Source organism: Dermochelys coriacea, chromosome 7 (genome assembly GCF_009764565.3).
Source record: "Dermochelys coriacea isolate rDerCor1 chromosome 7, rDerCor1.pri.v4, whole genome shotgun sequence".
Taxonomy (NCBI): Eukaryota; Metazoa; Chordata; order Testudines; family Dermochelyidae; genus Dermochelys; species Dermochelys coriacea.
In genome coordinates this window covers 33,324,355-33,352,219 of record NC_050074.1, presented here as the reverse complement: position 1 = coordinate 33,352,219, position 27,865 = coordinate 33,324,355, and the positions used below count along the sequence as shown (strand labels likewise).

At 64.9% G+C, this 27,865-nt stretch overlaps 1 protein-coding gene across 1 annotated transcript; it reads left to right on the top strand.

Moving 5' to 3' along the window:
* On the top strand, positions 1-27,865 carry PYGM (glycogen phosphorylase, muscle associated). The gene is made up of 20 exons (XM_038409150.2): positions 1-540; positions 3,091-3,192; positions 3,339-3,417; positions 4,255-4,358; positions 4,732-4,863; positions 5,482-5,593; positions 6,027-6,109; positions 6,726-6,869; positions 7,100-7,192; positions 7,335-7,481; positions 7,933-8,096; positions 8,793-8,907; positions 9,406-9,507; positions 9,631-9,778; positions 10,237-10,295; positions 10,399-10,540; positions 11,167-11,374; positions 11,865-11,999; positions 12,469-12,535; positions 26,413-27,865. Exons 1-20 carry the CDS (start codon positions 298-300, stop codon positions 26,563-26,565), a joined length of 2,532 nt encoding a protein of 843 aa, XP_038265078.1. The 5' UTR covers positions 1-297; the 3' UTR covers positions 26,566-27,865.

Genomic DNA, 27,865 nt, shown 5'->3' with positions numbered 1-27,865 from the left:
AAGGGGAGGAGCCTCATGAGCCAGGAGGCGGGGCGAGGGTCCCCCCCGCCCTCCCGGCCTGGAGGAGGGGCTCATGAATAATGCACCAATCTGGTTGGGTTAATAATACATGAGGGGAGGGGCTTAGGGCGCATTGCTGCAGCGAGCGGGCTGGGCAGAGCAGAGATCCAGGCTCCTTGGTGTCTCGCCCGGCTCCCCGGTGCCGCAGTGCCAGGGCCCGTGTCCCGCCGCGTGAAAGCCCCCCCCCCCCCCCCCCCGTGCGCACAGACTAGCCAGGGCCCCGCCGGAGGCTGCAGGATGTCTCGGCCGCTGTCGGATTATGAGAAAAGGAAGCAGATCAGCGTGCGGGGCCTGGCCGGGGTGGAGAATGTCTCCGACCTCAAGAAGAACTTCAACCGGCACCTGCACTTCACGCTGGTGAAGGACCGGAACGTGGCCACCCCCCGGGACTACTACTTCGCCCTGGCGCACACGGTGCGCGACCACCTGGTGGGCAGGTGGATCCGCACCCAGCAGTACTACTACGAGAAGGACCCCAAGGTGAGCGCGCGGGGGCGCGTTGGAGAGGGGCGCCCTGAGAACGGGTACGGCGGGGTGGGGGGATGCCCATGGGCGCAGTGGAGAGGGGGTGCTGGGAGTGTGTGTGCAGGGCTAGGGGTTGACTGCACTGGGGTACTCTGGAGAAGGGGGTACCGGCTGGCTGTGGGTTGGGGAGGTGGGAGTGCTCCAGGGCGTACGGGGGCAGGGAGGGATAACACCCAACAGCTGAGCCAGAGGAAGGGCAATGGGGTACTGGGGGAGGGGGGATTGCCAGGGAGCCGGAGAAGGATCTGGGCACAGCAGCAGTGCTACGTGAGAGATTCCATGAGGCAGGGAATGTGAGGGGCAAAGGATCAGGCAGGAGAGGTCCAGAAGGGTCGGGAGCAGGGGGGCACCCGGGCAGGGGCTGCAGCCAGCGGGACCACCAGGAAAAGGGCAGCAAGGTAGGGGAAGAAGGGACAAAGTTGCAGGACATTAGGGGCAGGGCATGTCTGGGGCAGGGGGAGCAGACCGCAGAGGGGCTACCCGGGCAGGTCAGAGCTGCTGCTGGGAATAGTGGGGCTGGGCGTGTATGGCTGTTGGACAGGCTCCTTGTTCTAGGAGGATGGGGAAGTGGGCAGTGGATGGCTCACAAACCAAAACCTTCCTCCCATATGTGAGCCAAGCTCTAGCGTTTTCCTGACACCTGGGAGCCAGACTCCAGTGCTGGGATCTGTCCCCCCCCCCGCCAGTTTGGCTTGGCGTGTGCTCCACAGAGGGTATAAATACCAGCTGGACTACTGCCACCAGCTGCCCCAGACCCTTCAGCTCAGGGAGTAAAAGCCTGAGCTATTGGCACTGAAGGGCTTGGGATCAGACCCATGGGCCCATCCAGACCAGTACTTTCCTTCCCTGACCCCCATCAGGCCCATGCAGCCCCATGCCTGGTGATTCACAGGACAGTGCCCCTGGTTAGTTGTGGGGGTCAGTGGGAACTAATCAGAGCCAGTAGGCTTCCTCCCTGGGGGCAGGGATGGGTCCTGCCCCTCTTACCTGAGCATCCCCAGTCCAAGGCTAGTATCCTATCCACTGGGCCAGCCTGCCACGGGGACAGTGTGCTTGGGGCCCGCTCTGGCTAGCGGGTGAGGAGGGCTGGGGGAGGGTGCACCGTTGTCACCATCTGAGCCTGGTCCCCCCCCCCAGAAGTTGGCGGGGGCTGTGTGTGTGTAACTTGTGGGGCAGTTCCTCCAGAGACCCAGGCGGCACCCGCAGACCCACTTGCCCTCCCCCAGCCGCCTCTGGTGCTACCCTTCTGCCACTCCCTCTGCTGCCCCTGCCCTTCCCCTCTCCACCCACATCACCCTCAAGCCCTTTGCTCCCCCTGTTCCCCGTTTATCTCCGTCGCTCTCCCACAGCGTCCTCCTGTCCCATCACCCCTTGTTCTTTCCCTCCCTGGGCCCCCATGCCTCTCTGAGAGCGCCTTGGCCGTGATTCTGCCCTCCCCCAATCCCTGGCTAGCCCCCAAGTCCTGGGTGTGTGTGAGCCAAGGAGTCAGCATAAACTGCCTCTCAGACACCCACACTGGGGGCGGAGCAGCTGGGCTGGGGAATCACAGTGGAGGATGGGGCAATACGAGGGGATTGCAGGCCATTAATCCCCTTCCTATTCAGGGGGGTGGGGGTGGTAAAGGTAGCAGTAACTGGACATTTGAGCCAGTAAGGACAGATATGAAGAGTTGGTGGTGCCGCCCGGCATGCTGGAAGATAGGGGGACCTGCAAGGGGGGAGCTAGGATTGGGGGAGAGGTTTAGGGTTAGAGGGTAGTAGGTTTGGTGGGGGCCATGTTTGAAGGATGAAGGAAGCAGGCGATAGGAAACAGGGCCTTTCCCCTCTAGGGGGCGCTGGCTGTGATCCAGCACCAGGGCGGGGGGACTGGCTGGCTCGGGGAGCAGGCCGTGGTACACGGGGCCTCTCACCAGAAGTGACAGGTAATTGGGGGTGCAGGAGGAATCCCAGCTTTCAAGACCCCTGGTTTTGATCCTATCTCAGCATCCTGGGCAGGGGCACAGTCTGATTAAATTTAGCCCAGCCTGACATTTGCTGTTGACTTTTGCCATTTAATCTGGGAAAGAGCCTGTGTCAGCCCATGGGGTGGGGGACTGGTGCGGGGGGGCGGGGCTGCGACACTGGATAGGGGCAGCGGCTGCATACCTGAGACGGGCTGACAGCATGGCTGATGCCCACCTGCCTTCCCCCAAAGGTTAGCCGGGCAATGAGCACCTTTGAATGGCCTGCTGTATTCTGCAGCAGAGGCTTGATCTATGGGCCCCGGCAGCCAGCCACACGATCACACCCCCCGCCTGTCCCCCGTAAAGTGTCCTGCCCAAGTAGGGTGGCAAATGGGATATGGAGGATTTCTCCACTAGGGGATGCTGACTCCAGTCCAGCCCCAGGGTGGGGAACTAGTGTACTTAGTGGGCCAGAGAATGGGGCATGGGGCCTGTTTCCTGGGGATGGGGCTGACTGGCTCCCCAACCCTCCCCTGCTCCATCTCTGCCCCCTCTCTCTGCAGCGCATCTATTACCTGTCGCTGGAGTTCTACATGGGCCGCACCCTGCAGAACACCATGGTGAACCTGGGGCTGCAGAACGCCTGTGATGAGGCCACCTACCAGGTACCCCAGCACCCGCCGGCCGGGGGCAGGTGGGGGAGAAGAGGGGGTGGAGCTGGGAGAGGCAGTGCCAGGGAAGTGGGGGGAGGGGATGGACGAAAGGGAGCTGGCTACTGTCCCCTAACACCCCCTTTTTCCTCCCCCCACAGCTGGGCCTGGACATGGAGGAACTGCAGGAGATCGAGGAGGACGCTGGGCTGGGGAACGGGGGCTTGGGGCGCCTGGCAGGTGAGGGGAGCCAGCTTGGCAGCCACGGAGCTTGACTGCCCTGTGTGCCCAAGGCCAGGAGTGCCCCCCAACACACACCCAACACCCCTGACACTCCCCCCAGACAAAACAACCTCCAACACTCCCCCCCGCCCCCAGACACACATCCGGCACCTCAATGGTCCCCCAAGACATAACCTCCAACACACACCCAGCCCCCTGACACTGCCCACCCAGATACAAACATGGACCCCCAACACTGCCTCCAGACATAACCTCCAACACTGCCCCCTCACACACACACACCCAGCCTCCAAACACTGCCCCCGACACACACCCGGTCTGACACTGACCCCCCCCCCAACATGACATAACTCCTGACACTGCCCCTCACAGATACACATCCAGCCCCCCAACATTGCCCCCCAGAGATGATAATCCCCAACACTGTCCCTTACGGACACACTAAGCCCCCTGACACTGCCCCCCAGCTCCTCCAAGACGTAACAACCTCTGACACAGCCCACCCAGACACACACCCAGCCTCCCAGACACTGTCCCCTGACACTGCCCACCCACAACCATGGCTCTGCCCAACAGTCGAGGAAGAAAGGAATCCAGGGGCCCCATTCAGCATCTGCACCCACATGAGCACCTGCCCCAGTCACAGTGCAAGGCAACCCACCCCCATCATTGTCACCCTACTGCTTGTCCCCCTTCCCTCTTCCACATTTCCTCTACCTGCCCCCTGTCCCTATCCATTTTCCTGCCCTCCTGGTCTGGCTGTTACTGCGGTACCCCCCCTTTCCCCTTGATCTGGCTGTAATGCCCAACCCCTGCCCCCCTTTTCCCCCTCAGCCTGTTTCCTGGACTCCATGGCCTCCCTGGGACTGGCCGCTTATGGCTATGGCATCCGCTATGAGTTTGGCATCTTCAACCAGAAGATCTCTGGGGGCTGGCAGGTGGGTCACACCCTCCATGTTGCGGGGGGCTGGGGAGGGGGCTCCTTTCCCTCAGGGGAGCAGGGAGGGCACTGGGGGGATGGGATGTGCATTGGGGGGCTGGCTGCGTGTCCGGGGGGCAGTGTACGGTAGGAGAGGCCCATGAGTTGCCACCAATTTGGGGTAGGAGAGGTCCAGCAGGGAAGTTGCCCGGGGCCAGTGTGGGGTGCCCTGGGTGGGGAGGCAGCAGGTGCTGTGGGGCACAGGTGATTGCAGCAGGAGATGGGGTGTTGGGTAGGTGGGATGCCCCAGGTGTGTGTGAAGGGACCCTGGGAGGGGAAGGGGGGGAAACAGGATGACACTAACCCCTCCTCCTCCTGCCCTCCCTCCGCAGGTGGAGGAGGCTGATGATTGGCTGCGCTATGGCAATCCCTGGGAGAAGGCCCGTCCTGAGTACATGATCCCAGTGCACTTCTATGGGCGCGTGGACCACGGGCCTGATGGCACCAAGTGGATCGACACGCAGGTGAGTCTGGGAGGCCTGGGTGAGGCCTGAGTGAGTGGTGAGTGTGCATTTGCACAAGACAGGGTGTGAGTGTATCTGTACGTGAGGGCCTGGCAGCCATGCATGTACCCCTGCACAAGTGAATGGAGATTGTGCGTGAGTGTATGTTCACATGAGGGGCTGTTGGTGCATGGGGAGAAAGGTGCATTCACAGGCCTTTGCACATGGTAGTGTGAGTATGTAGGTATGCCTGAGTGTGTGCATTTGCAAGCGCACAAGTGGCATTTCCATGCAAGTGTGAGCTCCCTGTGCACCAGGGGCCTGAGCGTGCTCACATGTATCTTTGCACAAGTGCCTCCATGCATGTGCAATTGCCCAGAAGCACAGGTCCATTGCACGAGTGGGATCTCAGCATTCTGGGATTACGTGCGCAGGGAGCCTGGGTCCTCTCCTTGATTCACTGTGGAATTCAGCTCCCCTGTGTGTTCTTTAGTTTCCCCACCCGTTAAAAAGGGGGAGTGGAGGGTATTATGGGATGTGAGGTGTAATGGCCTGCTGGGAGAGGCTGGGGTTGGGCTCTCTGCTCTTCGTGCTCACCGGGGTGCCGTGGCTGGCACTAACCCTGGTGTCCTTTGGCAGGTGATCCTGGCTCTTCCCTATGATACGCCCATACCTGGTTACCGCAACAACACTGTCAACACCATGCGCCTCTGGTCTGCCCGGGCCCCCAACGAGTTCAACCTCAAGGACTGTGAGTGAAGGGGGGACCCTCAGGCTGGGCAAGGGTCTGTGTGTCTGCTGGATTCATCGCAGCAGCCAAGAGCCAGGCATCAGACCCCCTCTGCTGAGCAGAGCTGGGAGACAGCTACCAAAAACCGGGGGCGGTGGCTCAGTAGGAGGCAAGCTCCCCTCCCCGTCGGTGCTGCTGACCCAAATGCCCCACCATTAAGGATCTCTGTATAAACAGCCCCTCCCTGGAGCTGGCTCCCGAGCTGCTGGGTAAAGGATCCCGATACAAAAAGCCCCCATGCCCCACCCAGAGGTGGCTGCACCTCATCACTGGGTGAGAGATCCCTGTATAAACAGTCCCCACCCCAGAGGTGGCTGCACCTCAGCACCAGCAAGGGATCCCTGTGTGAACTAAGGCCCCATTCTCTCTCTCTCTCTCTCTCTCTCTGCCTCAGTTAACGTTGGTGGTTACATCCAAGCTGTGCTGGACAGGAACTTGGCCGAGAACATTTCTCGGGTGCTGTACCCCAACGACAACGTGAGTAGCCCGCCTCCCACTCCAGTGCCCCCTGCATCCACTGCAGGCTTTCTGGGGAGAACCGGTCCTTTAAGGAACCTGCCACACCTGGGGTGTGGATAATACATTGCAGGGGAGGGAGGGTGTTCTGCTTCTACACCCAGCCCCCTGGTCCGGCAGCAGGGATAGGGCCCAGGGGGTCAGGTGGGTCTAAATCTCACTAGCCAGGAAGGTTCACCTTTGGGCAAAACTGGGAATTTCCTCTGCCCCCAGATCCCTGCCTCTGTAAAGTGTCCCATCAGGACCCTTCAGGGTCTCTGCAGCCATGTGGGAGCCTAGGTAGGAGAGTGAGACACCCCCTGTCTACTGCTTGGGGAGGCTGGGAGTCAGGACTCCTGGGTTTCATGCCCTGCTCTGGGAGGGGAGGGGGATGTAGTGGTTACTGGTTAGGAGCTGGGTAGCCGGGACTCCTGGGTTACATTCCCAGGTCTGCTACTACTTTCCCTATGCTGTGAGCAGGGTCTGCAGAGAGCCCATGCTGCATCTGAAGCCACTGGTCCATTCTGTGGCTGAGATTGTACAGATCTGGAGTGGGTTAGTGGATGCCTCCATCCTCACCTGCCCCTCCTCCCTGCAGTTCTTCGAGGGCAAGGAGCTGCGTCTGAAGCAGGAGTACTTTGTGGTGGCGGCCACTCTGCAGGACATCATCCGCCGCTTCAAATCCTCGAAATTCGGCAGTCGGGACCCCGTCCGCACCTCCTTTGAGGCCTTCCCTGACAAGGTAGTGACCTCTCCCAGCAGGGGGCATTGTAGGGAGCAATGAGTGCTGGCTGTGCAGGGAGCTCTCAGCTACAACAGCTTTAGCCTCGCCCAGCAGGGGGTGCTGTGGGGAGTGGGGCAGGAGCGCTGGCTGTAGTGCGGGAGCTCCCAGCTACTCAAGCCCTGGCCTCTCACGGATAAGCTCATGCATCCTCTGTCACTGGTAGTCTGAGTTCTGCCCCTCTCCTGTAGGTTGCTATCCAGCTGAACGACACTCACCCCTCCCTGGCCATCCCTGAGCTCATGAGGGTGCTGGTTGATACCGAGAAACTGGACTGGGACAAGGTAAGGGGTGTGACGTCGGGGGCTCTGTGCTGTAGGGAATGGGTGTCGTTGTTCTTCTGTTAAACAGCCCCCATGTCCCATCCCAGAGGTTGCTGCATCTTGGTGCTGGGCTGGGGATCCTTATGTGCTGTCTCTCTCCCAGGCCTGGGACATCACAGTGCGGACCTGCGCCTACACCAACCACACAGTGCTGCCTGAGGCCCTGGAGCGCTGGCCGGTCCATCTCTTGGAAACCCTCCTGCCCCGGCACCTGGAGATCATCTATGAAATTAACCAGAGATTCCTTGATGTAAGCTCCTCCCCCATGATGGCTGGGGTTAATCCAGTGGAGAAGTCCCTTTCCCTCCATAGGTGGCAGGAACTGAAATGTGTTAGTCTAGGACTCCTGGGTTCTGTCCCCAGCTCTGGGAGGGGAGTGGGGTCTAGTGGGTTAGAGCTGCAGGGTGCTGTCAGGACTCCGGGGTCTTTTCCCTGGCTCTGCAGCTGATTCGCATGTGCTCTTGCCGGGGTGAAGTTGTGGAGGGGGTGGGGAACCAAATTTTAGGGTGTGTGTCTTAGGAGGGAACCATGGGCATTTGGGATTGGCTCCTACTGGGGGGCAAGGTGGGTGCTGCCAGGGATGAGTGTCCTGGGACTAGGACAGTGGGGGACCCCCCATTTTCCTCCTAGGGGGGCTCGGTTGCGGAGCCTCTCTCTGGGGGTGCCTGCTCCATCCGGATTCCACTGTTCCCTTCCCCCAGAGAGTCAATGCCATGTACCCTGGGGACTTAGACCGACTGCGGCGCATGTCCTTAGTGGAGGAGGGCAGCATCAAGAGGATCAACATGGCACACCTCTGCATCGTGGGCTCCCATGTCATCAACGGGGTCGCCCGCATCCACTCCGACATCCTCAAGAAGACTGTGTATGTGCCCCACTCCTTACCATGCTCTGCCCCCTCACTCCCCCACTACTTTCATTCCTTTCCTCTTTCATCCACTCGGTTCTCTTTTCTATCCTGCATTTTTTTCCCATTTCATTTTTCCCCCTCTTCTCTCTTTCCTTTTATTTTTCCTCTTTCCCTTTTTCATTCCTTCTCCTTATTCCTTTATCTTTCTCTTCTCTTGTTCCTTCCTATTTCATTGTATCTTACCCTCTTTTTCATTTTCATTCATTCGCTTCTTTCTGTTCTATTCTTGTTTTCCTATCTATTTAATTCTTTTTGTCCTTTTTTCTGTTCGTTCCCTTATTTCTTTTTCCTCCACTTTTGCCTCTTCGTATTTTTCCGCTTTCGTTCATTCTTTTCCCTCTTTCTGTTTGTTTCTCAGACCTTCATTTTTTCCTAATTCACTTCCCTTTTTGTTCTTTTAGTCTCTTCTTTCCTCTTTGGTTCTCTTCCCTTCATTTCCCCTGATTCATTCCCTCTTCTCTTGATCCTTTCGTTCCTTTCTTTTCTCTCTCATCGATTCTTGCATTTGTTCTCTCACACATTCCTCCTTTCTCTTCCCACTCCTTTGCCCTTTTGCTCTCTAGTTTGTTTTTGGTCCTGCTTTGATTCTTTCCCTCATTGGTCCTCTCATTCATTTCTTTCCTGTTTTGTTCCCCTTTCTCCCCACTCCAGTTTCAAGGATTTCTATGAGCTTGAGCCGCACAAATTCCAGAACAAAACCAATGGGATCACACCTCGGCGCTGGCTGGTTCTGTGCAACCCAGGGCTGGCTGAGGTCATTGCTGAGGTGAGTGCAGGGAGTGGGAGGCCTGTGAGGTTCCTGAGGGAAGGATCCTGGGTGGTGATATGCAGGGAGGGGAAGCGGCGGGAGGGGGAGTTTGGAGGATGCACAAGGCAGACAGACAAGTGCAGGATCTTTGGGGGGCACCATTCAGTGATTGTGGGGTTGACAGACAGGGAGGGGAGAGTTGGGGGCACTGTGGAGTGGAGGGATGCAATACACAGTCATGGGGGGATGACCATTCCAAGATGGGGGGGCTCTATGGGGTGGGGGGATGCTAGATACAGACAGGCATTGGGGGACAGATTGCCATGCAGGGATGGGGCTTTATGGGGTGGTGGATGCTAGATACAGACAGGCGTTGGGGGACAGACTGCCATGCTGGGATGGGGGGCATTCATAGGTTAGACCCCTCTCCTCTGCCTTGCACCTGGAAGGGCAGAGTGAGGGGTGCCTGCCTACTCTCCTGTGCCACGCCTGGCTCTGACCCTCCTCTCTCCCCAGCGTATCGGGGAGGAATACATCTCTGACCTCGACCATCTGAAAAAGCTTCTGGCCTTCGTGGACGATGAGGGATTTATCCGGGACGTTGCCAAAATTAAACAGGTACTGGGGTGTGGAAATGACACTTGGTGCATCTTCCCTCTAGGGGGCGCCAGCTGTGATCTGGCCCCAGGGCAGGGGATGGGATGCAAGGCCTAGGTTCCCATCTCTGTTCTCCCATGCCAGGAGAACAAGCTGAAGTTCGCCGCCTATCTGGAGGAGGAGTACAAGGTGAAGATCAACCCGAACTCCCTCTTCGACGTGCAGGTGAAAAGGATCCATGAGTACAAGAGGCAGTTGCTCAACTGCCTCCACGTCATCACCCTCTACAACCGTGAGTGCTGACCCCCGGCCACATGCCAAAGTTAGGGGGAGAACCCAGGTGTCCTGACTGCCAGCCCCCCTGCTCTAACCACTAGTATCCACTCACCTCTTCGGTGGTGTCAGTGACTGGGACATGGGCAGCCATACCTAGAGTTGGAACAGAAGTCGGACCCAGGGGCTGCAGCAGGAGTTGGTAGCCAGGAATTGGAGCCGAGGGTCAGGACTGGGCCATCTGGAATGGGGCAAGGCGGGGGCAGAGCCGGGGCAAGGCAGGGGCTATCACTGCCAGTGGCAAAGGCTTTGAGCAGCTGCTGCACTGCTGCTGGCCTTCAGAGCCGGTCTGCTGACTCTTCCCAGCTATGAGGCCAACCTCCAGGCCAGCTGCACTCGCTGGGTGGCCAGGGACTGGCCAGCTGCTGGCCCTGGCACACTGGCCCTGACCCTGCATCTCTCCCCATCCCCCTGCAGGGATCAAGAAGGAGCCCAACCAGTATTTTGTGCCACGCACCGTCATGATCGGCGGCAAGGTGAGACCTGGGGGCCAAGGCCCACCCCTCTTGGTGCTGCTGTCCCCTGGTGGGAGGCGAGGGTGGGGGTTAAGCAGCGGTCTCAGTCTCAGTCCCCCCACAGGCTGCCCCTGGCTACCACATGGCCAAGATGATCATTAAGCTGGTCACGGCCATCGGGGACGTCATCAACAACGACCCCGTCATCGGCGACCGCCTCAAGATGATCTTCTTGGAAAACTACCGCGTCTCCCTGGCTGAGAAGGGTAGGGAGGCTGTGATCTCTGACCCTGCTATCCTTCCCCTACACCTGCCACCACTGCCCCAGATCAGGCTAAGTGCCCGTCTACCCCACGCGGCAACTTCTGACCCACTATTCTCCCACCAGAAATGGCAGAAGGTCCCTAAAAGTTGTAGGGGGGGTCATCGGCACCTGAAGTGTGGCTCCACCCCCACATGCTGCCTCTTCTCCTTGAGGCCCTGCCCCCATACTGCCGCTTCTCCCAAGGCCCTGCACCTGCGCTGCCTCTTCCCCCCCCGACCCAAGACTACGTCCCCCCACTCACTTGTCTGTGCCCCTCACCCCCCGTTGCTCGACCTAACGGCTGGTAAAAGGGGGGGGCATGGCTCCCCAGCCCCCTCCCCCCATCTCCCCCCGTTCTGGTACTCCTGTCTTCCACCCCAAATCAGGCCAATGGGGCTGTCTGCCCCTTGCAGCTTCCTCTGACCTCCATCCCTTCCACCCTGGTTCAGGGCTGGGTCTAGCCCACATGGCGGCTTCTGACCCACATTACTTACATTCCCCCCCCCCGTATCAGGCAAATGGGCCCATTCGCCCCACATGCGACCTCTGACCTCCCACCCCAGCCCGCTGATCCCGTCTCCCCCACAGTGGTCCCGGCGGCCGACCTGTCCGAGCAGATCTCCACGGCCGGCACGGAGGCCTCAGGCACCGGCAACATGAAGTTCATGCTGAATGGGGCGCTGACCATCGGCACCATGGATGGCGCCAACGTGGAGATGGCAGAGGAGGCGGGCGAGGAGAACTTCTTCATCTTCGGCATGCGGGTGGAAGACGTGGAAGAGATGGACAGAAAAGGGTGGGGGCCAGACCCTGGCAGGCTCCCCTCCTATGCCCCCTTCCCTGCCGCTGGATTCCTGCTCCACCTTCTCTGCACGCTCCCTGCCTAGCTGCCAGAATCTTCTCCGCTGCCTGGATCTCCCACCCATGGTGCCCCCTGACCCAGTGCCAGATTTGCACCCATCACCAGCTGCCAGGACCCTCTCAACGCTGCCTGCCTTCCCTGCTGCTATGACCCCTTCCCAGTTTGCCCCCCACCTGGGCTCCTCACACCATGTGCCTGCCCTCCTGTGGGGATCCTGTCCCCATTCCCTCAGCCTGCCTTCCCCATGCCGCTGGGGTCCTTCCTGGGGACTGGTGGGGGAGCCAGGTTGGGCAGGGGGCTTGGGGAGTCCCCTGCGGGAGGCCAGGCTGGGTGCTTCTGGTTTGGCGGGAGCCCCTGAGGCCATGCTGGGCTGGGGTGGAGCCATAATCCCGAGGTAACCTGCACCCCTTCACCTCTCCTCCAGCTACTGTGCCAAGGACTATTACGACCGCATCCCGGAGCTCAGACAGGTGATAGACCAGCTGAGCAGCGGCTTCTTCTCCCCCAAACAGCCCGAGCTCTTCAAGGACATTGTCAACATGCTGATGAACAATGACAGGTGGGGGGGGGCACTGGGGGGAGGGAATAAGGGACAGAGGCAACTATACCTGGTGTGGGGTAGAGGAAGGGGGCTCTGTCCAGGGCTTAATTTGTAATGAAAGTGGTGCCGGGGCTCAAGCAATTTTTTTACTTTCATAACTGACCTGCCCAGCCCTGAGGTGCTGGGGCTCAGCCCTGGCACAAATTAAACAGTGGCTCCATCCCCAGCTCAGGGAGGGGAGGGGGGTTTAGTGGGTTATGGGAAGCGGGGCTGGGAGCCAGGAATCCTGGGTTCTGTTCCCATGAGTGCACCCACAGTGAGGGGAAGCTGAGGCAGTGGGGGAAGGGTTTCCCCAGAGCTTTGAGCATCTGCTGCTGGCTATGTTCTTGGGAGAGGCTCCCGGTGTCGATGCCAGCTGTAGGCAACAGGTGGCAGCATGCACAGAGACCCCCAGCCTGACACCCCCCTGCTTCCACTCCCTCTCCAGGTTCAAAGTGTTTGCGGATTACGAAGCCTACATCAAATGCCAGGAGAATGTCAGCGCCCTCTACAGGGTGAGTGTGCACCCCTAGTGGCCTCCCTGGGGTACTGCACCCAGCACTGGGACGGGAGCAGGGTCTACTGGGTTAGAGTGGCCTGGGGAGTCCAGGGTTCGATTCCAGGGCATCCTATACATGTTCTTTTACCCACCCATCCCTCCCCGCGCTCTCCCCTCTCCCTCCCTCCCTCCCCGCGCTCTCCCCTCTCCCTCCCTCCCTCCCTCCATCCCTCCCCGCGCTCTCCCCTCTCCCTCCCTCCCTCCCTCCCTCCATCCATCCACCCCCGCGCTCTGCCCTCTCCCTCCCTCCCCGCGCTCTCCCCTCTCTCTCCCTCCCTCCCTCCCTCCCTCCATCCATCCACCCCCGCGCTCTGCCCTCTCCCTCCCTCCCCGCGCTCTGCCCCGCGCTCTCCCCTCTCCCTCCCTCCCTCCCTCCATCCATCCTGCCCCGCACTCTCCCCTCTCCCTCCCTCCCTCCCTCCCTCCACCCCCGCGCTCTCCCCTCTCCCTCCCTCCCTCCCTCCATCCATCCACCCCCGCGCTCTCCCCTCTCCCTCCCTCCCCGCGCTCTCCCCTCTCACTCCCTCCCTCCCTCCATCCATCCACCCCCGCGCTCTCCCCTCTCCCTCCTCCCCGCGCTCTCCCCTCTCCCTCCCTCCCTCCCTCCATCCATCCACCCCCGCGCTCTCCCCTCTCCCTCCCTCCCCGCGCTCTCCCCTCTCCCTCCCTCCCTCCCCGCGCTCTCCCCTCTCCATCCCTCCCCGCGCTCTCCCCTCTCCCTCCCTCCCTCCCTCCCTCCATCCATCCACCCCCGCGCTCTGCCCTCTCCCTCCCTCCCCGCGCTCCCCCCCTCTCTCTCCCTCCCTCCCTCCCTCCCTCCATCCATCCACCCCCGCGCTCTGCCCTCTCCCTCCCTCCCCGCGCTCTGCCCCGCGCTCTCCCCTCTCCCTCCCTCCCTCCCTCCCTCCATCCATCCTGCCCCGCACTCTCCCCCTCCTCCCTCCCTCCCTCCCTCCACCCCCCGCGCTCTCCCCTCTCCCTCCCTCCCTCCCTCCATCCATCCACCCCCGCGCTCTCTCCCCTCTCCCTCCCTCCCCCGCGCTCTCCCCTCTCCCTCCCTCCCTCCCTCCATCCATCCACCCCCGCGCTCTCCCCTCTCCCTCCCCCCCCGCGCTCTCCCCTCTCCCTCCCTCCCTCCCTCCATCCATCCACCCCCGCGCTCTCCCCTCTCCCTCCCTCCCGCGCTCTCCCCTCTCCCTCCCTCCCTCCCTCCCTCCATCCATCCACCCCCGCGCTCTGCCCTCTCCGCCCTCCCTCCCTCCCTCCCTCCCCGCGCTCTCCCCTCTCCCTCCCTCCCCGCGCTCTCCCCTCTCCCTCCCTCCCCGCGCTCTCCCCTCTCCCTCCCTCCATCCTGCCCCGCGCTCTCCCCTCTCCCTCCCTCCATCCTGCCCCGCGCTCTCCCCTCTCCCTCCCTCCCTCCCTCCCTCCCCGCGCTCTCCCCTCTCCCTCCCTCCCCGCGCTCTCCCCTCTCCCTCCCTCCCCGCGCTCTCCCCTCTCCCTCCCTCCCTCCCTCCCCGCGCTCTCCCCTCTCCCTCCCTCCCCGCGCTCTCCCCTCTCCCTCCCTCCATCCTGCCCCGCGCTCTCCCCTCTCCCTCCCTCCCTCCCTCCCTCCCTCCCTCCCCGCGCTCTCCCCTCTCCCTCCCTCCCCGCGCTCTCCCCTCTCCCTCCCTCCATCCTGCCCCGCGCTCTCCCCTCTCCCTCCCTCCCTCCCTCCCTCCCTCCCTCCCCGCGCTCTCCCCTCTCCCTCCCTCCCCGCGCTCTCCCCTCTCCCTCCCTCCATCCTGCCCCGCGCTCTCCCCTCTCTCTCCCTCCCTCCCTCCCTCCATCCCTCCCCGCGCTCTCCCCTCTCCCTCCCTCCCTCCCTCCCTCCATCCATCCACCCCCGCGCTCTCCCCTCTCCCTCCCTCCCCGCGCTCTGCCCCGCGCTCTCCCCTCTCCCTCCCTCCATCCATCCACCCCCGCGCTCTGCCCTCTCCCTCCCTCCCCGCGCTCTGCCCCGCGCTCTCCCCTCTCCCTCCCTCCCTCCCTCCATCCATCCTGCCCCGCACTCTCCCCTCTCCCTCCCTCCCTCCCTCCATCCATCCTGCCCCGCACTCTCCCCTCTCCCTCCCTCCCTCCCTCCCTCCACCCCCGCGCTCTCCTCCCTCTCCCTCCCTCCCTCCCTCCATCCATCCACCCCCGCGCTCTCCCCTCTCCTCCCTCCCCGCGCTCTCCCCTCTCCCTCCCTCCCTCCCTCCATCCATCCCCCCCGCGCTCTCCCCTCTCCCTCCCTCCCCGCGCTCTCCCCTCTCCCTCCCTCCCTCCCTCCATCCATCCATCCACCCCCGCGCTCTCCCCTCTCCCTCCCTCCCCGCGCTCTCCCCTCTCCCTCCCTCCCTCCATCCATCCATCCACCCCCGCGCTCTCCCCTCTCCCTCCCTCCCCGCGCTCTCCCTCTCCCTCCCTCCCTCCCTCCATCCATCCATCCACCCCCGCGCTCTCCCCTCTCCCTCCCTCCCCGCGCTCATCCCCTCTCCCTCCCTCCCTCCCTCCATCCATCCACCCCCGCGCTCTCCCCTCTCCCTCCCTCCCCGCGCTCTCCCCTCTCCCTCCCTCCCTCCCTCCCTCCCTCCATCCACGCCCGCGCTCTCCCCTCTCCCTCCCTCCCCGCGCTCTCCCCTCCTCCCTCCCTCCCTCCCTCCCTCCACCCCCGCGCTCTCCCCTCTCCCTCCCTCCCTCCCTCCACCCCCGCGCTCTCCCCTCTCCCTCCCTCCCTCCCTCCCTCCACCCCCGCGCTCTCCCCTCTCCCTCCCTCCCTCCCTCCCGCGCTCTCCGCTCTCCCTCCCTCCCTCCCTCCCTCCACCCCCGCGCTCTCCCCTCTCCCTCCCTCCCTCCCTCCCTCCATCCATCCACCCCCGCGCTCTCCTCTCTCCCTCCACCCCCGCGCTCTCCCCTCTCCCTCCCTCCCTCCCTCCCTCCATCAGCCACCCACCGCGCTCTCTCCCCTCTCCCTCCCTCCCCGCGCTCTCCCCCTCTCCCCCCTCCCTCCCTCCCTCCATCCATCCACCCCCGCGCTCTCCCCCCTCCCCGCGCTCTCCCCTCTCCCTCCCTCCATCCATCCATCCACCCCCCGCGCTCTCCCCTCTCCCTCCCTCCCTCCCTCCCTCCCCGCGCTCTCCCCTCTCCCTCCCGCCCCGCGCTCTCCCCTCTCCCTCCCTCCATCCATCCATCCATCCACCCCCGCGCTCTCCCCTCCTCCCTCCCTCCATCCATCCATCCATCCATCCCCCCCTCCCTCCCTCCATCCATCCACCCCCGCGCTCTCCCCTCTCCCTTCCCTCCCCACGCTCTCCCCTCTCCCTCCCTCCATCCATCCATCCATCCACCCCCGCGCTCTCCCCTCCTCCCTCCCTCCATCCATCCATCACCCCCGCGCTCATCACCCTCTCCCTCCCTCCCCGCGCTCTCCCCTCTCCCTCCCTCCCTCCCTCCCTCCATCCACCCCCGCGCTCTCCCCTCCTCCCTCCCTCCATCCATCCATCCACCCCCGCGCTCTCCCCTCCTCCCTCCCTCCCCGCGCTCTCCCCTCTCCCTCCCTCCCTCCCTCCCTCCAGCCACCCCCGCGCTCTCCCCTCTCCCTCCCTCCCTCCATCCACCCCCGCGCTCTCCCCTCTCCCTCCCTCCCCGCGCTCTCCCCTCTCCCTCCCTCCATCCATCCATCCGCTCTCCCCTCTCCCTCCCTCCCCGCGCTCTCCCCTCTCCCTCCCTCCATCCATCCATCCACCCCCCGCGCTCTCCCCTCCTCCCTCCCTCCATCCATCCACCCCCGCGCTCTCCCCTCTCCCTCCCTCCCCGCGCTCTCCCCTCTCCCTCCCTCCCTCCCTCCATCCATCCATCCAGCCCCCCCGCGCCTCTCCCCTCTCCCTCCTCCCTCCCGCCCCGCGCTCTCCCCCTCTCCCGTCCCGCCCCGCGCTCTCCCCTCTCCCTCCTCCATCCATCCATCCACCCCCCCCGCGCTCTCCCCTCCTCCCTCCCTCCATCCATCCATCCACCCCCTCCCTCCCTCCATCCATCCACCCCCCGCGCTCTCCCCTCTCCTTCCCTCCCCGCGCTCTCCCCTCTCCCCTCCTCCCTCCCTCCATCCATCCATCCACCCCCGCGCTCTCCCCTCTCCCTCCCTCCCTCCCCGCGCTCTCCCCTCTCCCCTCCTCCCTCCCTCCATCCATCCATCCACCCCCGCGCTCTCCCCTCTCCCTCCCTCCCCGCGCTCTCCCCTCTCCCTCCCTCCCTCCATCCATCCATCCATCCACCCCCGCGCTCTCCCCTCCCTCCCTCCCTCCCTCCCTCCATCCATCCATCCATCCCCCCCGCGCTCTCCCCTCTCCCCCCCTCCCTCCCTCCCTCCCTCCATCCACCCCCCGCGCTCTCCCCTCTCCCTCCCTCCCTCCCTCCACCCCCGCGCTCTCCACCCTCTCCCTCCTCCCTCCCTCCACCCCCGGCGCTCTCCCCTCTCCCTCCCTCCCTCCATCCTCCACCCCGCGCTCTCCCCTCTCCCTCCCTCCCCGCGCTCGCCCCCTCTCCCTCCCTCCCTCCCTCCCTCCCTCCATCCACCCCGCGCTCTCCCCTCCTCCCTCCCTCCCTCCCTCCATCCACCCCCGCGCTCTCCCCTCTCCCTCCCTCCCTCCCTCCCTCCACCCCCCGCGCTCTCCCCTCTCCCTCCCTCCCTCCCTCCCTCCATCCACCCCCCGCGCTCTCCCCTCTCCCTCCCTCCCCGCGCTCTCCCCTCTCCCTCCCTCCCTCCCTCCCTCCCTCCCCGCGCTCTCCCCTCCTCCCTCCATCCATCCCTCCCCTCCTCCCTCCATCCCCCCCCGCGCTCTCTCCCCTCTCCCTCCCTCCCTCCCTCCCTCCCTCCCTCCATCCACCCCCGCGCTCTCCCCTCTCCCCTCCTCCCTCCCTCCCTCCCTCCATCCACCCCCGCTCTCTCCCCTCTCCCTCCCTCCCTCCCTCCCTCCCTCCATCCACCCCCGCGCTCTCCCCTCTCCCTCCCTCCATCCATCCATCCACCCCCGCGCTCTCCCCTCTCCCTCCCTCCCCGCGCTCTCCCCTCTCCCTCCCTCCATCCATCCACCCCCGCGCTCTCCCCTCTCCCTCCCGCCCCGCGCTCTGTCCCTCTCCCTCCCGCCCCTCCCGCCCTCCCTCCAGCCATCCACCCCCCGCGCTCTCCCCTCTCCCTCCCTCCCCGCGCTCTCCCTCTCCCTCCCGCCCCTCCCATCCCTCCCTCCATCCATCCACCCCAGCGCTCTCCCCGCTCCCTCCCGCCCGGCGCTCCATCCCCTCCTCCCTCCCTCCATCCATCCATCCACCCCCGCGCTCTCCCCTCCTCCCTCCCTCCCTCCCTCCCTCCACCCCCGCGCTCTCCCCTCGCCCTCCCTCCCTCCCTCCCTCCACCCCCGCGCTCTCCCCTCTCCCTCCCTCCCCGCGCTCTCCCCTCTCCCTCCCTCCCTCCCTCCCTCCCTCCATCCATCCACCCCCGCGCTCTCCCCTCTCCCTCCCTCCCCGCGCTCTCCCCTCTCCCTCCCTCCCTCCCTCCCTCCATCCATCCACCCCCGCGCTCTCCCCCTCTCCCTCCCTCCCCGCGCTCTCCCCTCTCCCTCCCTCCCTCCCTCCCTCCATCCATCCACCCCCGCGCTCTCCCCTCCTCCCTCCCTCCCTCCATCCATCCATCCACCCCCGCGCTCTCCCCTCTCCCTCCCTCCCTCCCTCCCCGCGCTCTCCCCTCTCCCTCCCTCCATCCATCCATCCATCCATCCACCCACCCCCGCGCTCTCCCCTCCTCCCTCCCTCCATCCATCCACCCCCCGCGCTCTCCCCTCTCCTTCCCTCCCCGCGCTCTCCCCTCTCCCTCCCTCCATCCATCCATCCATCCATCCACCCCCGCGCTCTCCCCTCCTCTCTTCCTCCATCCATCCATCCCACCCCCGCGCTCTCCCCTCTCCCTCCCTCCATCCATCCATCCATCCATCCACCCCCGCGCTCTCCCCTCTCCCTCCCTCCCCGCGCTCTCCCCTCTCCCTCCCTCCCTCCCTCCCTCCATCCATCCACCCCCGCGCTCTCCCCTCTCCCCTCCCTCCCCGCGCTCTCCCCTCTCTCTCCCTCCCTCCCCGCGCTCTCCCCTCCTCCCTCCCTCCATCCATCCATCCACCCCCGCGCTCTCCCCTCCTCCCTCCCTCCATCCATCCATCCATCCACCCCCGCGCTCTCCCCTCCTCCCTCCCTCCATCCATCCATCCACCCCCGCGCTCTCCCCTCTCCCTCCCTCCCTCCCTCCCCGCGCTCTCCCCTCTCCCTCCCTCCATCCATCCATCCATCCACCCCCGCGCTCTCCCCTCCTCCCTCCCTCCATCCATCCATCCACCCCCTCCCTCCCTCCATCCATCCACCCCCGCGCTCTCCCCTCTCCTTCCCTCCCCGCGCTCTCCCCTCTCCCTCCCTCCATCCATCCATCCATCCACCCCCGCGCTCTCCCCTCCTCCCGCCCTCCATCCAGCCATCCACCCCCGCGCTCTCCCCTCTCCCTCCCTCCCCGCGCTCTCCCCTCTCCCTCCCTCCCCGCGCTCTCCCCTCTCCCTCCCTCCCTCCATCCATCCATCCACCCCCGCGCTCTCCCCTCCTCCCTCCCTCCCTCCATCCATCCATCCACCCCCGCGCTCTCCCTCCCTCCCTCCATCCACCCCCGCGCTCTCCCCTCTCCCTCCCTCCCTCCTCCCTCCATCCCCCCCCGCGCTCTCCCCTCTCCCTCCTCCCTCCCTCCCCTCCATCCACCCCCCGCTCTCCCCTCCTCCCCCCTCCCTCCCCCATCCCCCCCGCTCTCTCCCCTCTCCCTCCCTCCCTCCCTCCCTCCATCCACCCCGCGCTCTCCCCATCCCCCTCCCTCCCCCGCGCTCTCCCCTCTCCCTCCCTCCCTCCCGCCATCCAGCCACCCCCGCGCTCTCCCCTCTCCCTCCCTCCCCGCTCTCTCCCCTCTCCCTCCCTCCCTCCCTCCATCCATCCACCCCCGCGCTCTCCCCCTCTCCCTCCCTCCCTCCCTCCCCGCGCTCTCCCCTCTCCCTCCCGCCCCGCGCTCTGCCCCTCTCCCTCCCTCCATCCATCCATCCACCCCCGCGCTCTCCCCTCCTCCCTCCCTCCATCCATCCAGCCACCCCCTCCCTCCCTCCATCCATCCACCCCCGCGCTCTCCCCTCCTCCCTCCCTCCATCCATCCACCCCCGCGCTCTCCCCTCCTCCCTCCCTCCATCCATCCATCCACCCCCTCCCTCCCTCCATCCATCCACCCCCGCGCTCTCCCCTCTCCCCTCCTCCCTCCCTCCATCCATCCATCCACCCCCCCGCGCTCTCCCCTCTCCCTCCCTCCCCGCGCTCTCCCCTCTCCCTCCCTCCCTCCCTCCCTCCCTCCATCCACCCCCGCGCTCTCCCCTCTCCCTCCCTCCCTCCCTCCCTCCCTCCATCCACCCCCGCGCTCTCCCCTCTCCCTCCCTCCCTCCCTCCCTCCCTCCATCCACCCCCGCGCTCTCCCCTCTCCCTCCCTCCCTCCCTCCATCCACCCCCGCGCTCTCCCCTCTCCCTCCCTCCCTCCCTCCCTCCCTCCATCCACCCCCGCGCTCTCCCCTCTCCCTCCCTCCCTCCCTCCCTCCCTCCCTCCATCCACCCCCGCGCTCTCCCCTCTCCCTCCCTCCCTCCCTCCCTCCCTCCCTCCATCCACCCCCGCGCTCTCCCCTCTCCCTCCCTCCCTCCCTCCCTCCCTCCCTCCATCCACCCCCCCCGCGCTCTCCCCCCTCCCCTCCCTCCCTCCCTCCCTCCATCCACCCCCGCGCTCTCCCCTCTCCCTCCCTCCCTCCCTCCCTCCATCCACCCCCGCGCTCTCCCCTCTCCCTCCCTCCCTCCCTCCCCGCGCTCTCCCCTCTCCCTCCCGCCCCGCGCTCTCCCCTCTCCCTCCCTCCATCCATCCATCCACCCCCCGCGCTCTCCCCTCTCCCTCCCTCCCTCCATCCATCCATCCACCCCCGCGCTCTCCCCTCTCCCTCCCTCCCTCCCTCCCTCCCTCCATCCACCCCCGCGCTCTCCCCTCTCCCTCCCTCCCTCCCCGCGCTCTCCCCTCTCCCTCCCTCCATCCATCCGCTCTCCCCTCTCCCTCTCTCCCCGCGCTCTCCCCTCTCCCTCCCTCCATCCATCCATCCACCCCCGCGCTCTCCCCTCTCCCTCCCTCCCCGCGCTCTCCCCTCTCCCTCCCCGCGCTCTCCCCTCTCCCTCCCTCCCCGCGCTCTCCCCTCTCCCTCCCTCCCTCCATCCATCCATCCATCCATCCACCCCCTCCCTCCCCGCGCTCTCCCCTCTCCCTCCCTCCCTCCATCCACCCCCGCGCTCTCCCCTCTCCCTCCCTCCCTCCCTCCATCCATCCACCCCCCGCGCTCTCCCCTCCTCCCTCCCTCCCTCCATCCATCCATCCATCCACCCCCTCCCTCCCTCCCTCCCCGCGCTCTCCCCTCTCCCTCCCTCCCTGCGCTCTCCCCTCCTCCCTCCCTCCCTCCATCCATCCATCCATCCACCCCCGCGCTCTCCCCTCTCCCTCCCTCCCCGCGCTCTCCCCTCTCCCTCCCTCCCTCCATCCATCCATCCACCCCCGCGCTCTCCCCTCTCCCTCCCTCCCCGCGCTCTCCCCCTCTCCCTCCCTCCCTCCATCCATCCATCCACCCCCGCGCTCTCCCCCCTCCATCCCTCCCCGCGCTCTCCCCTCCTCCCTCCATCCATCCATCCACCCCCGCGCTCTCCCCCCTCCATCCCTCCCCGCACTCTCCCCTCCTCCCTCCCTCCATCCATCCATCCACCACTGCGCTCTCCCCTCTCCCTCCATCCATCCATCCATCCCTCCCCGCGCTCTCCCCTCTCCCTCCATCCATCCATCCATCCCTCCCCGCGCTCTCCCCTCTCCCTCCCTCCATCCTCCATCCAGCCATCCCTCCCCGCGCTCTCCCCTCCTCCATCCATCCCTCCCGCGCTCTCCCTTCCTCCATCCATCCCTCCCCTCCTCCCTCCCTCCCTCCATCCATCCCTCCCCTCCTCCCTCCCTCCATCCTCCACCCCCGCGCTCTCCCCTCCTCCCTCCATCCATCCCTCCCCTCCTCCCTCCCTCCCTCCATCCATCCATCCACCCCCGCGCTCTCCCCTCCTCCCTCCATCCATCCCTCCCCTCCTCCCTCCCTCCCTCCATCCATCCATCCACCCCCGCGCTCTCCCCTCCTCCCTCCATCCATCCTCCCTCCTCCCTCCCTCCATCCCTCCCCTCCTCCCTCCCTCCATCCTCCACCCCCGCGCTCTCTCCCCTCCTCCCTCCATCCATCCCTCCCCTCCTCCCTCCCTCCCTCCCTCCATCCATCCACCCCCGCTCTCTCCCCTCCTCCCTCCATCCATCCCTCCCCTCCTCCCTCCCTCCCTCCATCCATCCACCCCCGCGCTCTCCCCTCCTCCCTCCCTCCATCCCTCCCCTCCTCCCTCCCTCCATCCATCCACCCCCGCGCTCTCCCCTCCTCCCTCCATCCCTCCCCTCCCCTCCTCCCTCCCTCCCTCCCTCCCTCCATCCATCCACCCCCGCGCTCTCCCCTCCTCCCTCCATCCATCCCTCCCCTCCTCCCTCCCTCCCTCCATCCATCCACCCCCGCGCTCTCCCCTCCTCCCTCCCTCCATCCATCCCTCCCCTCCTTCCTCCCTCCCTCCATCCATCCACCCCCGCGCTCTCCCCTCCTCCCTCCATCCATCCCTCCCCTCCTTCCTCCCTCCATCCATCCATCCACCCCCCGCGCTCTCCCCTCCTCCCTCCATCCATCCACCCCCGCGCTCTCCCCTCCTCCCCCCATCCATCCATCCATCCATCCTCCCCTCCTCCCTCCCTCCATCCATCCATCCACCCCCGCGCTCTCCCTCCCTCCATCCATCCCTTCCCTCCTCCCTCCCTTCCTCCATCCATCCCCCCCCGCGCTCTCCCCTCCTCCCTCCATTCCTCCATCCATCCTCATGCTCTCCCCTCCTCTCTCCCTCCATCCGTCCATCCCTGCACTCTCCCCTCCTCCCTCCCTCCGTTCCCGTCCTCTCCCCTCCATCTGTCCGTCCGTCCGTCCCCGCCCTCTCCCCTCCTTCCATCTAGCCATTCATCCGTCCGTCCGTCCCCGCCCTCTCCCCTCCTCCTTTCCTCCATCTAGCCATTCATCCGTCCGTCCGTCCCCGCCCGCTCCCCTCCTCCTTTCCTCCATCTAGCCATTCATCCGTCCATCCATCTCCGCACTCTCCCCTCCTCCCTCCCTCCATCCGTCCATCCACCACTGCACTCTCCCCTCCTCCCTCCCTCCATCCGTCCATCCACCACTGCACTCTCCCCTCCTCCCTCCCTCCATCCATCCATCCACCACTGCGCTCTCCCCTCTCCCTCCCTCCCTCCATCCATCCACCCCTGCGCTCTCCCCTCCTCCCTCCCCGCGCTCTCCCTCCCTCCCCGCGCTCTCCCTCCCTCCCCGCGCTCTCCCTCCCTCCATCCATCCCTTCCCTCCTCCCTCCCTCCATCCATCCGTCCCCGCGCTCTCCCCTCTCCCTTCCTCCATCCGTCCCCGCGCTCTCCCCTCTCCCTTCCTCCATCCATCCCTTCCCTCCTCCCTCCCTTCCTCCATCCATCCCTTCCCTCCTCCCTCCCTCCATCCATCCATCCATCCATCCCTCCCCGCGCTCTCCCCTCTCCCTCCATCCATCCATCCATCCCTCCCCGCGCTCTCCCCCTCTCCCTCCATCCATCCATCCATCCCTCCCCGCGCTCTCCCCTCTCCCTCCCTCCATCCATCCATCCATCCCTCCCCTCCCTCCCTTCCTCCATCCATCCCTCCCCTCCTCCCTCCCTCCATCCTCCACCCCCGCGCTCTCCCCTCCTCCCTCCATCCATCCCTCCCCTCCTCCCTCCCTCCATCCTCCACCCCCGCGCTCTCCCCTCCTCCCTCCATCCATCCCTCCCCTCCTCCCTCCCTCCATCCTCCACCCCCCCGCGCTCTCCCCTCCTCCCTCCATCCATCCCTCCCCTCCTCCCTCCCTCCCTCCCTCCATCCATCCATCCACCCCGCGCTCTCCCCTCCTCCCTCCATCCATCCACCCCGCGCTCTCCCCTCCTCCCTCCATCCATCCCTCCCTCCCTCCCTCCCTCCATCCATCCATCCACCCCCGCGCTCTCCCCTCTCCCTCCCTCCTCCCTCCATCCATCCACCCCCGCGCTCTCCCCTCCTCCCTCCATCCATCCCTCCCCTCCTCCCTCCCTCCCTCCCTCCATCCATCCACCCCCGCGCTCTCCCCTCCTCCCTCCCTCCCTCCATCCATCCACCCCCGCGCTCTCCCCTCCTCCCTCCATCCATCCTCCCCTCCTCCCTCCCTCCATCCATCCCCCCCCGCGCTCTCCCTCCTCCCTCCATCCCCTCCTCCCCTCCTCCTCCCCCTCCTCCATCCACCCCCGCGCTCTCCCCTCCTCCCTCCATCCCTCCCCTCCTCCCTCCCTCCCTCCCTCCCTCCATCCATCCACCCCCGCGCTCTCCCCTCCTCCCTCCCTCCATCCATCCCTCCCCTCCTTCCTCCCTCCATCCATCCATCCACCCCCGCGCTCTCCCCTCCTTCCTCCATCCATCCCTCCCCTCCTTCCTCCCTCCCTCCATCCATCCACCCCCGCGCTCTCCCTCCTCCCTCCATCCATCCCTCCCCTCCTTCCTCCCTCCCTCCATCCATCCACCCCCGCGCTCTCCCCTCCTCCCTCCATCCATCCACCCCCGCGCTCTCCCCTCCTCCCCCCATCCATCCATCCATCCATCCTCCCCTCCTCCCTCCCTCCATCCATCCATCCACCCCCCGCACTCTCCCTCCCTCCATCCATCCCTTCCCTCCTCCCTCCCTCCATCCATCCGTCCCCGTGCTCTCCCCTCTCCCTTCCCTCCTCCATCCCTTCCCTCCTCCCTCCCTTCCTCCATCCATCCACCCCCGCGCTCTCCCCTCCTCCCTCCATTCCTCCATCCATCCTCATGCTCTCCCCTCCTCTCTCCCTCCATCCGTCCATCCCTGCACTCTCCCCTCCTCCCTCCCTCCGTTCCCGTCCTCTCCCCTCCATCTGTCCGTCCGTCCGTCCCCGCCCTCTCCCCTCCTCCCTCCTTCCATCTAGCCATTCATCCGTCCGTCCGTCCCCGCCCTCTCCCCTCCTCCCTCCTTCCATCTAGCTATTCATCCGTCCGTCCGTCCCCGCCCTCTCCCCTCCTCCTTTCCTCCATCTAGCCATTCATCCGTCCATCCATCTCCGCACTCTCCCCTCCTCCCTCCCTCCATCCGTCCATCCACCACTGCGCTCTCCCCTCTCCCTCCCTCCCTCCATCCATCCATCCATCCACCCCTGCGCTCTCCCCTCCTCCCTCCCCTTCCTCCATCCCTCCCCTCCCTCCATCCATCCCCGCGCTCTCCCTCCCTCCCCGCGCTCTCCCTCCCTCCCTCCCTCCCTCCCTCCATCCGTCCCCGCGCTCTCCCTCCCTCCCCGCGCTCTCCCTCCCTCCATCCATCCCTTCCCTTCTCCCTTCCTCCATCCGTCCCCGCGCTCTCCCCTCTCCCTTCCTCCATCCATCCCTTCCCTCCTCCCTCCCTTCCTCCATCCATCCACCCCCCGCGCTCTCCCCTCCTCTCTCCCTCCATCCGTCCATCCCTGCACTCTCCCCTCCTTCCTCCATCCATCCTCGTGCTCTCCCCTCCTCTCTCCCTCCATCCGTCCATCCCTGCACTCTCCCCTCCTCCCTCCCTCCGTTCCCGTCCTCTCCCCTCCATCTGTCCGTCCGTCGTCCCCGCCCTCTCCCCTCCTCCCTCCCTCCATCTAGCCATTCATCCGTCTGTCCGTCCCCGCCCTCTCCCCTCCTCCCTCCCTCCATCTAGCCATTCATCCGTCTGTCCGTCCCCGCCCTCTCCCCTCCTCCTTTCCTCCATCTAGCCATTCATCCGTCTGTCCGTCCCCGCCCTCTCCCCTCCTCCTTTCCTCCATCTAGCCATTCATCCGTCCATCCATCTCCGCGCTCTCCCTCCCTCCCTCCCCGCCCTCTCCCTATCTCCGTCTGTCCCCGCCCTCCCCCCTCCTCCCTCCGTCCCCGCCCTCTCCCCTCCTCCCTTCCTCCATCCGTCCCTTCCTCCCTCCGTCCATCCCTGCCCTCCTCCCTCCCTCCTTCCCTCCATGCATCCCCGTGCTCTTCCCTTCTCCCTCCCTCCCTCCCTCCCTCCCTCTATCCCCGCGCTCTCCCCTCCTCTCTCCGTCCCTCCCTCCCTCTATCCCCGCGCTCTCCCCTCCTCTCTCCGTCCATCCATCCCCGTGCTCCCTCCCTCCCTCCCTGCGTCCGTCCGTCCCTGCCCTCTCCCCTCGTTCTTCTCTCTCTCCTTCCCTTCTCGGGCTCTTCCCTCGTCCCTCTCTCCCCGCGCTCTCCCCTCCTCCCTCCATCCCTTCGTCCATCCCGCACTGTCCCCTCCCTCCATCCCTGTGCTCTCCCCTCCTCTATCCATCCATTCATCCATCCCTGCGCCCTCCCCTCCTCCATTCCTCCATCCTCTCACTCGCCCATCATCTGCAGACACCTATCTCTCCGTATGTGCTCCTCTATCTAGCCATTCATCCCCCCCCATATATTCCGTCCCTCCATCCATCCCCATGCTCAACCTGCCCTCCCATTTACACTCATCCAGCCATCCCATCTGGCCTCCCCTGCCCAAACCTCCAGCACTCCATGTGTGATTGCCACTGACCTGCGTCTCTCTCCCCAGAACACAAAGGAATGGACCAAGAAGGTCATTAAAAACATCGCCACCTCGGGCAAGTTCTCCAGTGACCGCACCATCACGCAGTACGCCCGTGAGATCTGGGGTGTCGAGCCCACCCGCCACAAAATCCCTGCACCTGACGATCCCCGTGAATAACCCCCCTGAGGCCTGCCCAACCTTGCCCCCATCACCAACTAAGCGCCACCGGGTGCCAGCAAACAGACGCTGCGCTGGCTTCCCCCAGATGCTCAGCCTGTCCCCCATTGTGTGTGGGGACCTTTCCCCCTTTCTCTGTGTGGGGGATCCCCCCTGTACCCTGCCCAGGGAGAACTGGCCACTTCCTCCTGCCTCTGCCTAGTTGAGGATAAGCAGAGGGCCATTTGGATTCCTGTAGCCCCCCCCCCAAATTTCCCCTTCTCTCTTCCCCCATAACATGCTATTTATTTAAGGCTGAGAAATTCCCCCCCCTTTATAAACCACCACCCAACCCATTTAGTGGGTGAACACCCAGCTATGTTTTGGGACACACCCATTCTTTAGGTTTAAATCCCATGGTCCCCTATCAATTAACGAGGCAGAAGGTGTGCCAGTTCCCTAGGGGAGGGAAGGGAGACATGGGAGCCTGTGACCCTCTTCCTAGCACACCATTTTTGTACCCCGCTCCACCCCCCAGCTTTGTGTGTGATGATCTGCGGTGGGGTGCCCTGCCTCTGCTACCCTGATGTGGTTTTAAATTTGGGGGATCAGTCCCCACCTACTGGAGACTTTTAAAATAAACAGAGTCACTCCACCTACCCCCCAGCTTACATCTCTGTCCATACATCCGTCCCCCTGCCCCGCATTCACCCCCAGGCGGTATCAGTGCCTAGTGCTAACCCCCACATCGCTCATTGCTACCACTTGAAGTGTTGTGTGTGTTTTTTTTTCTTCCTGGTTTGGGGGAAGCTGGCGGGTGTGGGTGTCAGGACTCCTGGGTTCTATTCCCAGCTCTGGGAGGGGAGTAGGATCTAGTAGTTAGACCAAAGGGGGAAAGAGAATCAGGACTCCTGCATTATATCCCTAGCCCTATTGCTGTACCTCAGTGAATACTGTTTTTCCTAGGCCATAAGACTCCTATCCCACAGCCAGTAGAACCCAGGTGTCCTGCCATGTACTTGCTGGCTGTTTAGGGGGCATTTTTGTTTGTTGTTTTTAGGGGTCCTTTATAACTTATGGCAGGGAGCCTGTACAAATACCCCATGACTTTCAACTCTTAATGTGGGGCAGGTGGAATGGAACAGGCTGGGGCTTTGTTGGTAATTTTAATGATGGCCATATATGTGTGTGTCCCAGCCACCGCCCGCACTGGGTGGGGAGTCCTAGGAACTGTGGGGTATACTGTTCCCCCCCCCCCGTTTTCCCCAGCAGTGGAGGGTTTGGGGCTGTGAGCCAGCAATAAAGATGACACTAAATACTC